Genomic DNA, 12,272 nt, shown 5'->3' with positions numbered 1-12,272 from the left:
TTATATGCGAAACAATTCCTGATCTAAATTGCTTGTAGATATAGGGTGATGCACGCACACGCACGCTTGTACAAAAAAACATACAAAACAGGAACTTTTTCAAAAAATTCTCCATCTCTATTATCGAATTTCTGTACCCCGATAATCTAGTTCACTTCACTTCACTTAAAGTTCTTGGCCTTTGCTTCCAATAGGCGCATTTAGCCAGCTCGATTCAAGGGGGCGCAGCTGTCTTGCACGCAGCAATGCTGTCACCCCTTTTTTTTCTAACTTTTTTTCTATTAATGTATAAAAAACACTTAAAAAGATTTTTTAGAGACTTCCAAATTTTTCACATATTCAACACATTAAATTGTTAAAATCCTGTCTCCACGTGGACATCCGGTCCACCCCGGCTTCCAACCGGCGTGAATGGGAGTGCTGTTTCTTTACAATACTTATAAACGTTCACAAATAACTTTTAAATTAATGCTAGCACGTTCTATGACGGCAGACATGCACAACACAAACTGAGCTTCGTCCCCAACAATGGCGTCCGCGTGCCTTCTTTGTGGACGGTCGCTGTCAACACATCCGTCCACCACCACATCAGGAACGAAACTGATAATCTAGTTAGAATCATGAAATGCAAGTGCAGCGTTGCCCGATTGTGGGCTGACCAACATGCTATCCATTAAAAGTGTTCGTATAAACCTGGGCTCACAAAGGCACTATTCACATCAGGTGTATACAATCACACAGCCACGCCTCGTGGCGTGGCTGTGTGATTATCATGAAAATGGATAACATGTCCTAAAAACACTATATATAGTGGGAAACGTTGGTGAGCCCGAAACCGGGACGACCGACGTTTCCAAGGGCTGACCAGAGTTCACATCGTATATTCTACGGGCTGACAAATATATATATATATATATATATATATATATATATATATATATATATATATATATATATATATATATAAATGAATATATATATATATATATATATATATATAATATATATATATATATAGTAACAAACTGCGTTTTGAATTAATTGACAGTGGGCGTTACTTATGGGAACAGTGTTGCTTAAGAACTACTGTTTAAAAAAAACTATTGATATTGGTGTAATTTATAAACCTCATGAGCAGAATACAAATGCATTTTTGTATGAATTTCAGGAAAGCTTGGCTGCAATAGGACAGTAGACGAAATTATATGCATGGGGGATTTTTATTTAAATTTATTGGATAATGAGAATAGTTGTGTTGAAAAGTTTTACTCAATAATGAATACACTGAATCTTTGTTAGTTGATAGATGTTCCTACTAGAGTTACAGCCACGTCGGCAAGTCTTTTGGACTCTATAGTCCAAGAGAGAAGTGAGGTAAAGAATGGTATTATACCTTACAACATTTCTGATCACGATATAGTATATTGTAAGTTGAGAGTACGTGAAAAACAACAGGACCCCAAACTCTGTACATACAGGAGCTTCAAAGCCTTTAACCAAGATCTTTTACAGGTAGATATGTCCAATACTTAATTTCTTTGGATAAATGGCCAAGAAAATATTGAAGAGAAAGTTACATATTTGGTAAATTGTTTGAATAACTTATTTGATAAACATATGCATTGGCATATGTTATTGACTACTTCCAAAGTAACAAAACCGAAATCTCCATGGCTGACGGATGTGATGAAAATAACGATTGCTGAAAGGGATGAAGCTCTGGCAACATTTAAGAGAACGAAATTACAAAGGCACTTGGATTTCTATAGGCAAATGCGGACCTAATCTAATCTGTTTAAAAAAATCTGTTTTTCCGTTGATCAGCTGTCGCACCCATACGAACGACAACTCTCAGGAGTTGAGAAACTTGTGCGAGCTAAGAACTAACGAGGTCTTACCTTTCAACGTGTGATTCCTAAGACGGTTGCAGAATCATTCCAGCTTCAACCAGATAGATTCTCTCGAGAAAAATATCTGGTCGATGCGGGAATCGAACCCACGACCTTCCGATCCTGAGTCGGGCGCACTACCACCGCGGCCAATTCCACAACCAGGCTATTGAAAGAGAAAAAAAAGCTCATTTCGCCCATGAATTTGATAACACTTAACCAAAAGACATGTGGAAAACTCTCAAGTCTGACAAATTCATACCTGAAAAGAAACATGATATACCGGAAATTTTGAAAAACCCTCAGGAATCGAATAGATTTTTTTGTAGAATTTTGTAGAAAAACCGACATATTCTGCCTATTTATGTGAAAAAGTCCTTATGTGAATCTTTGGTGCTTTCAGTTTTCAATTATGCGGATGTTCTTTATGGTCCATGTTTAACCAATCAATACAAAAATAAGATTCAAAAAGTTCAAAACTCGTGCCTTACGTTAATTTTTGGTATTGGTCGGCGACACAGGATCTCATATGATCTTCAAGAAATTGAAGGACTGAACATGGAGAAAAGAAGGTTACTTCACGCTGTCTGTTTTTTCCATAAAATAATTGTAACAAAAGAACAACCTTCATATCTTCATAGGAAAATCACATATCGTACGGACATCCATAACCTGAATATTCGATATAAAAATATGATTACAATGCCAAAATTCAAAACAGAAGGGTTCAGGCGGTCTTTCAGGTACTAAATTTGTCGAAAGTATAATTCTGTCCCCAACCCCCTCAAAAAATTTAATGTCACAAAGTTCAAAACTGAATATAAAGACTATTTAGACTGAAATTGAATCAAATTATTGATATCTTGTAAGAAATAGGTGAAGTTAACTCTTTATGTGAGATGTTTATTGGTATTTATATCATAATATATAACAATTACAGTTTTATTTTAGTTTTTCTTTTTCTTTTTATTTGCTCCCTTTTCAGGTTTAAGTGGAAGAACATTTTCCGTGATGTGTTTCATTACGGACGGTGAACTTTATTTCAATTGTAAGTTGAATATATAACTTATGTTTTTTGTTTTGATTATGAAATAATAAAGGCGATATTATTATTATTTTACCGAAGTATGCGCTGGTCAGGCCCTATCCCCCGAAGCTCCGATACATTCGGGAGGGCGCGCCAGCACTCCTCGAACTCAGTTTGAGGAGTGCCAGAAGATGACAGTACTACCAACTGTCGAAAGCGCTCGCATATAATTAATAGAAGATATAAAGCTTCAAATCCTTTTTGTAGAATTTAATATTGATATATATATATATATATATATATATATATATATATATATATATATATATATATATATATATATATATATATATATATATATATATACATCCCGATATCAATATGGCATCCATACATTGAATGCGCTGATAGGGCGTCCATCATAATTTGAAGAATTTACCGAATATATTTCATGGTAAGTACTAGAAAACTGATTTCTGTAGGCTGGCATGACATTTTTACCACCATAAAAAAATTGAGTTCACTATTGATTCGATAGTAGAGCGTCCGTCCGTCAAACATTCATAAGAACTCCTCAGTATACACCATCATCAGACATCTGATTGATAATAGGGAGTCCAATAAGTATATTTTCATACATGAAATAGATTATTGGGAATCCTTACAACGTTGCCAATATTTACCGCATTAAATGTAAGCAGCAAGTGGGTTTTAATTTCTTCACATCTGTTTTTCAACAAGCGTTGTGCCAACGACAAATTGCGTATGGATTTCAGGTAGCCGGTATGTATTTCATTTTTACATAGGTACCAAGTGATATTGACTGATCATGAAAAGTTTATTCCATAACGAAATTTTCAATATCATTCGATAATTTTTGTCTTGGTTGGCATATTTCCATTTTAACACTGTATGATATTTAAGCGAGCCGAATATAATGATAGGAGAAGTGAAACCGACACATGCATGGTGTGATTATTGAAAGTTCAACTTTAATTACAAAAAGTTCATTGTATATTTCCATTAGAAAACAGCAAGAATTCAAAGTATTCAAACTAGTTGAAGACGCCAAAATGACAGACGATAGGATAAATAATATGAATTACCAAAGAATGTAAATATTCACGGCCGTAGATGACAGTGTAAAATCTGTTTTCAGCGTTTGCGTGGTTTGCAGGTTTTTATGCCTGACGTTTCGTCTACTACTGCGGTATACATTATCAGAGGCGATGTGGTAACGGTTGCAAAGCCCGAGTTCGTGGTCGAGTTGTTGTTCCCGTTAACTGAGTTATTGAGCATTGAAAAATTTGGTTGTTGAAAATTGGACGTGCCTGAGTGTTTTGTTGAGCACAGTCATATTTACTCAGTGTCATATTTATTCCATTTGGCTGATACACACTACACAGGATAGCCATCTAGAAGGCATCAAGACCTGTCAAGATTCATTTCCGTGTATGGTATACGATTTTTCGAGTCATGCATTTTTCAATATTTCTTTAAGGACTGACCTAAATATTTTTTAATTTTTTCTAGAGTTTTTCGTTTTTAATACGCTTTTATTAGGTCGACCTGTATGTATGTATGTAACTATGTAGTCAAATCTAAGAAAACTAATTTAACCATCTTTTAAAGATCGTAGCGTTATGAAAATTGGCAGTTTTATGTGATTTTGATGACAATATGGTAGGTACTCTGGAGCTGATCTGATGATGGAGCCGGAAGATAGGCACTAGGATTCCATGATGAAATATCGTATCATAGTCGTGTTTGGTCTTGTAATGAACGTGAATCTCTTTTTATCAATGTGCTCCACAAGATCACATTATAAAAGTTCAAAAACATTATATTTTGTTCATTATGATTTTTTTTAGTAACATAACATATTGTTTTAATTTTTCTATATATTTATCATTATATCCTGTTTCTGTATCAAATAAAGACATTCGGTAAGTTGAACAAACTGTTTTAGCGCAATTTGTTTATAAATTGTGTATGACCGTATGGGAATTCAAAAAATTTTTATCTTCATAATATGATATTCAGAAAAAAATACGATTTTTAATTGTTTATGAACGTTTTTTTATATATCTCGAATGTTCAAATGATTATTCGGAGAATGTTTTCTATTTTGAAAATCATAATTGACATTTCTCTACAAATTGACAGAAACATTTTTCATAATTAATTTTATCATTTATTACCAAAACAATTTATTATTAACGCATTCTTAACCGTCAGAGTTAGTATCTGAGTTTGATACGTAGAATGCCTGAATCAGTTTTCGATATACTGGATGGTTAGTATTTTGTTGATCAACAATCATGCCGTACTCGAAGTTGAAATTGTCATCATCCCAACAACATCGGATGCACTCATCACTGTTTTTCTACTGCTTTAAGTTTTACTGCAGTTAGATACCTACTATGCAACTACAATGAACTAGTTTCAGTAATTCTAAACCTGCCAATGATTATGGTGTTTTCATGGGCAAAAACAGAGTCTCTGTTTTTTCTCATCCCCAATCTGTAGCTGTTGAAAGATTGTTAAGCTATGTTTGAACTTGACTAATCTGATCAAGAAGTGCTTTTTTCCGAACTTTCTTCAGCAGTCTCCGAAAATTATGGTTGAGGTGTCATTCGATTCGGAATAGCGTCTAGAAAGTTTTTGAAAACGGACGACTTCCGAAAATGAAAATAGCAAAAGTTATAAACAATTTAGAGAATAATAAAGAATGGATTTAATTTTTTGAAAATATTTCTAAAACTAATTGAGATTTTCAAAATCGAAAATTCGAAAATAGGAAGAAATTTCCTATAAAAAAGTTTCAACTCCCGGAACTGTAGGACCAATATATATAATTTTCCCGAAGCCCTGAAAATGAGCTCGAAATCGGCTGTCTGGCCGCGCGTGAGCCGTGCCTGTTTGGGCCATTTTTACTAAAAAAAATTTCAGCATTTAAAATATATAAATTAAGGAATGAAAGAATTCAGGCATATACTCAAATGATAAATGAACAATAATCTGTCGGTAAAAAATGTTTATTGCAGTTATTCGATTTATTACGCTATTGTTAATTAACAATTTTCTATCGCTCGATCATCAACAAATCAGAAGTTAGATGAACATATTTCTTTAAAATTTTTATCACTCATTGTTTAAAAATTTATTATAAACAAATGCATTGTTTATAACATGATTGAATTTTTTTTGGATCTTAATTTTTGATAAAAATCATGATTTTTTTCAATTGTATCTTGAAGAAATTTTTACAATGCAAAAAAACGCATTTGTTGAGTAACAATTTTTTTACCACCAATTAATAATATTAAGAAACCAATTTTTTAAAATAATTATTCATCTTGTTTTTAATTCGGAACAAAAACAATTTAATTTTTAAAATTCTCCATTGTGTATTGAATAAACAATTTGTTATAAACAAATGAATGTTTTCATTTCATTTTTGTTCCAGTTGCAATTGATGAATGAAAAAAACCATGCATTTTTTTATTCACTCCATTTTTTATCGAATTTATAACAAAGTTTTAAACAATAAGTGATGAAATAAAAAAAATATTTTTATGTAGCTTCTGATTTAAAAAAAAACATATCAGTAATAATGATGAATAAAAAAATTTTTTCGATTATTTATTAAACTTTTTCATTAAAAAATGCAGTAAATTGTTAATAAATAATTGAAAAATAATAATTTTTCAATATTTCGAAAATGAATCTATTCCTAACCGTTATAATCATAACTCTACGAAAGGAAAAAATTTCACACTTTTAGTTTAAAGTGTGAAAATATTACATTTGCAATAATTATAATCGAGTGATAAAAAATTGTTAATTAACAATAGCATAATGAATCGAATAATTGCAAAAAAAAATTTTTACCGACAAATTATTGTTCATTTATCTTTTGACTATATGACTGAATTTTTTCATTCCTTGGTTCATATATTTTATATGGTAAACACTCTTTTGTAAAGCTTAGCCCAAACAGGCACGGCCTACGCGCGGCTAAACACCCGATTTAGAGCTCTATTTCAGAGCTCCGGGAAAATTATAAATATTGGTCCTACAGTTCCGGTAGTCAGGACTTTTCGATAGGAAATTTCTTCCTCTTTTCGAATTTTTTTTTTTTCGATTTTGAAAATTCCAATTAGTTTTTGAGATATTTCCAAAAAACTGGACCCATTTTTTATTTTTCACTAAATTGTTTATAACTTTCGCAATTTTCATTTCCGAAAGTCATTCCGAAACATTGGCAAATGTTTCTCTGAAAATAGCTCAGTATTCTTGGATTATTTTTTCCTTCAGTGGCTTTATTGAATCAGATTGCGTCGTCTTTAAAACAACCTATTTTAAGTAAGTGGCCCAGAGGAAAAAATCTAGAGGAGATAGGTCCAGGGATGTGAGAGGCCATTCAGTAGAATCTCTTCTTCCAATACATTGATCAGCATAATTATTATCTAACCATTGAATAACTGGAACTACAAAATAATAAGGTTCCCCATTCTGTTGAAAATGTAATACATTTTCTTTCAAAGATAAATTGCCGTGTATGTCTCTGTGATTCTCTAATTCATGAACTATCCGAGGTTCGATAGATCTTTCTAGCATGTGATCATACATTTCGCCATTTACATTTTCTTCTATATACAGTGTGTAACAACGAAAACCTAACAGAGCCGTTTTTGAATATAAAAAGTAAGATTTTCAAAAAAGCTCGGACACGTCGATTTCTAATTGAAGGGGGACACCTTTCAGACTAATCAGATTTTTTGTAGTACGCACCCCCTCAGAGAGGTGCGTCCGACGACCTTTATTTAGATGGGGAAAGTAGGTCGAGTGGCACCTTGTTTTAAAGGTCTTTCGAATACCTTCACAACTCTGTTAAAAGAAAATTTTTGTAACGATTAGTTTTCGAGATAATTTGAAGTTAAAATTGCCATGTTGATAATACATTAGACAGACCACTCGGTAACTTGTATGCCTAAATAAAAAAAATTTTAAGCAGTTCTTCTTATCAATTTTTTGTTAAATAACAACGTTCGATTGTTTTGTTGAAACGGGTCGTGTATTGTTATTTGTTTAAACATTTCTTTCACTACTGCCGAAAGGGTTTCAGTTATTGCTTCATTTTTTGGCAACGACCAAAATGCTAATAAAACATCAATTTTATTTAACGAGCAAAAACCTGGTAAACACCTAAGCAGAAATCACGTTCTGGATTTGGTCACAAAATTCAGGGAGACAGGTTCGGTTTTAAATGAAAAAAGTGATGTTCAGAGAAGGGTAGTGAATGACGATAATGCGATTGTAGTGTTTGGTCAAGTCATCGCCAATCCCAGGTTAAGTACCAGAGGTTTATCCGCAATGGCAGGAATAAGCCATATGATCGCATGGAGAATCCTTAAAAACCACAAATACCATCCTTACAAAATTAAACTTGTTCGTGAACTCAATGAGGATGATTTTGACCGAAGACAGGAGTTTTGTGAGGGCATGAGTGAAATATTAATGCAAAATCCCGAACTGCTTTATAACATCTGTTATTCGGACGAAAGCTCATTTTATTCAAATGGTTGCGTGAACCGTTACAATTGCCGTTATTGGTCGGATGAAAACCCAAGACAATACGCAGAAATACATACCCAACATCCCCAAAAGTTGAATATCTGGGCCGGAATATTAGGCAATCATATTATAGGTTCATTTTTCATTGATGGAAATTCAACCGGTGATTCTTATTAACAACTTCTTGAAGAGGCAATTCAACCTTCATAAGTAGGTGCCACTCAATTTACCTAAAATGTAATGGTGGTAACCAACCCCATCCCCCGGAGAAATCTCCTCGTAATAAACAAATAATTCGACATCAAATGGACACGTATTAGCAGGTTGTCATAAAAAGCAAAAATTTATTTTTTTTATGAGAGTTCTGAACGTAACTTGCACCTTAAAAACAATTTGATTTATTTTAAAAAGAGTTGAACTCAATGCAAATACCTTTAAAACTTCAAATTATCTCAAAAACTAATCGTCACAAAAATTTTCTGTTGACAGAGTAGTAAAGGTATTCGAAAGACCTCTAAAACAAGGTGCCACTCTCTTTCCCTATCTATCCCTATCTATTATCGAGACGAATAAAAAAAAATAGAAGAGGCGTAAAATATTCAAGTCTTAATATTAATGCTACGATGGTAAAAATCATGTTTTTGAAAATTTACTAAATTAATAATAGAAAATAAAATTTATTCTGAATGAATTCTTTTATTTGATGAACCAAAACTTACTGCATCGAATGTAGCTTTGAAGAGTACCATTGAAGAGCATATCTTAAGAGCTTTCAGATAATGTATCACAAGTAGGTGGTTGCCTTTCAAAAATATGAAGTTGTGGTGGCTGGGGGCAAGGGTGTGAGAGAAAAAACAAGTTAGTCATCACATCATTTGTTTCTCCCTTTGTATTATGAAAGTTGTTTTCAGCGATTTCTTATATTTTATTTGGTTGCTCAGAGATAGACCTTGTAAGTTTTCAAATTGTCACCCTGTGTATGAAACCGGCGCCGACCTACAAACATACCAAATCAACGATATTTCTAACAAATCATTGAGACTTCCCTCTCGCAAAAACTATTGCATTGTTGTCAGTTATATGGACGCCTCATAATCGCTCACATGTATGAAAAATATACGGCACAAGTATACGCGTACCTCCCGAGCGCCACCAAAATAAAAAAGACTCAACTAGAATATACGCCAATACATATAATTTTGACAATGAAATTGATAAATAGGCGCCCATCTGAAATTTTGTCAGATGGAAGATAGGGAACCTCTGAACTGCCTGGCATGGTGAAACAATTCGGCGTCCATATATGGACGCCTCATTGAAACCGGACGCCCGATTGATAGAAAATTGTAAATGTACGGAAGCTCTATTGATAGTTGGATATATATATATATATATATATATATATATATATATATATATATATATATATATATATATATATATATATATATATACATATATAGTTTTTATTAACTTATTAATTAAATATTTTGAGTAAAATAAAAAAAGGTCAATTACCTATTTTGTTGGTTGCAACAGATAAGGGAGTACTTTCATTTGTAATATTACAGGATGAAATAGATTTCAACAATCGATCATTCTTCATCTGTTCTTCCTCACTGTCTAAAAAATGCTTCAAATGAATATATCCAATATTCTGCTCATCCGTGTTAATCATTGACAGATTTTCATTCGGAGGTGTTACTGTGCATGGGTATTTTGAAGCATAGGACATACGGTATTTTTCCTCTGATAGATTTAGATATCTGCTTAATGTATAATCGGACTGAAGACAGATAACTCGAAAGTCATAAGCAACTCTCAAACGGTCTATACATGTTTCACATATTAGAGATGGCAAACCTTCTTTCAACCATGACTGTAAAAAAGTAACATAATATTAATCAGAAAGAAGAAAGTTTCATTAATGATGTTTAGATGTTTAGTGTTAGGAATGAGAACAAAATTTACCGAAACATTTTTACTATAAAATTCACAGTGATTATAAATTTGACTTCAGTAAGCAGGTCTCAACAATGCATGACTCTAAGCTGTGAATAACAAAACAGAAGGTATTGAGCTGTTTATAGATCGTACTGACCTTATCTCATTCCAATATCATATATATTATGTTTTCATCTCATTTTGTTATACCCCACAATACCATACAGCCAGGATACCCCACAATTGTTTTGATGAAATGAAAAGGTTGTACAGAGTGGGCCAAATATTAAACTTTGGAAGAGAAACTCCTGTTCTCAAACTAGATAGCACAAAACTGATGACTGTGTCTGAAGGTCAAATTTTATGACAAACTTAATGGTGAACACCGCATATCGATATCTATCATCATTTCTGAGTTACAGCATGCTTTTTGAAATTGTGCATTTTCAAAAAGATAGTGTACATTTTTTCCTGTCAAATTTTTTTTATTTCTATGCAAACATTTCCGACGCACTTTTTCACATAGAATTCAATGGAGTAAAAAACGTATTTTTCCAAATAAGATTGATGGAAAACATTTTTTTTTAACGAGATACCCTGTATATTCCTGCAAATTTCAATGGAGCTTAAAATTACCTTTACAAAAATGTAGCTCACTTGATGCTTTGCTAGAGTGTTAGAAATCACACGTTAAAAGGTAAGACCTCGGTAGTCCTTAGATTGATTTTATTTACAGATATTTATCTTTGAAACAGAGCTTTTGGGTTTTTCTATATATATATATATATATATATATATATATATATATATATACATCCCGATATCAATATGGCATCCATACATTGAATGCGCTGATAGGGCGTCCATCATAATTTGAAGAATTTACCGAATATATTTCATGGTAAGTACTAGAAAACTGATTTCTGTAGGCTGGCATGACATTTTTACCACCATAAAAAAATTGAGTTCACTATTGATTCGATAGTAGAGCGTCCGTCCGTCAAACATTCATAAGAACTCCTCAGTATACACCATCATCAGACATCTGATTGATAATAGGGAGTCCAATAAGTATATTTTCATACATGAAATAGATTATTGGGAATCCTTACAACGTTGCCAATATTTACCGCATTAAATGTAGGCAGCAAGTGGGTTTTAATTTCTTCACATCTGTTTTTCAACAAGCGTTGTGCCAACGACAAATTGCGTATGGATTTCAGGTAGCCGGTATGTATTTCATTTTTACATAGGTACCAAGTGATATTGACTGATCATGAAAAGTTTATTCCATAACGAAATTTTCAATATCATTCGATAATTTTTGTCTTGGTTGGCATATTTCCATTTTAACACTGTATGATATTTAAGCGAGCCGAATATAATGATAGGAGAAGTGAAACCGACACATGCATGGTGTGATTATTGAAAGTTCAACTTTAATTACAAAAAGTTCATTGTATATTTCCATTAGAAAACAGCAAGAATTCAAAGTATTCACACTAGTTGAAGACGCCAAAATGACAGACGATAGGATAAATAATATGAATTACCAAAGAATGTAAATATTCACGGCCGTAGATGACAGTGTAAAATCTGTTTTCAGCGTTTGCGTGGTTTGCAGGTTTTTATGCCTGACGTTTCGTCTACTACTGCGGTATACATTATCAGAGGCGATGTGGTAACGGTTGCAAAGCCCGAGTTCGTGGTCGAGTTGTTGTTCCCGTTAACTGAGTTATTGAGCATTGAAAAATTTGGTTGTTAAAAATTGGACGTGCCTGAGTGTTTTGTTGAGCACAGTCATATTTACTCAGTGTCATATTTATTCCATT

General features: G+C 32.9%; 1 protein-coding gene across 4 annotated transcripts in view; it reads right to left on the bottom strand.

Moving 5' to 3' along the window:
* LOC111508414 (uncharacterized) overlaps window positions 1–12,272 on the bottom strand; it is a 546,485-nt gene that overhangs the window by 498,513 nt on the left and 35,700 nt on the right. For all 4 annotated transcript variants that reach the window (XM_074179170.1, XM_074179173.1, XM_074179171.1 and 1 more), the window contains exon 2: window positions 10,015–10,375. In XM_074179170.1, coding sequence (XP_074035271.1) covers window positions 10,015–10,375 — 361 coding nt within the window. The remainder of the gene's footprint in view (window positions 1–10,014; window positions 10,376–12,272) is intronic.

Source organism: Leptinotarsa decemlineata, unplaced genomic scaffold, assembly GCF_025532065.1.
Source record: "Leptinotarsa decemlineata unplaced genomic scaffold, Ldec_3_MD MMD2_tig00004433_RagTag_RagTag, whole genome shotgun sequence".
NCBI classification, from domain to species: Eukaryota; Metazoa; Arthropoda; class Insecta; order Coleoptera; family Chrysomelidae; genus Leptinotarsa; species Leptinotarsa decemlineata.
This window is presented reverse-complemented; position numbering and strand designations above follow the sequence as displayed.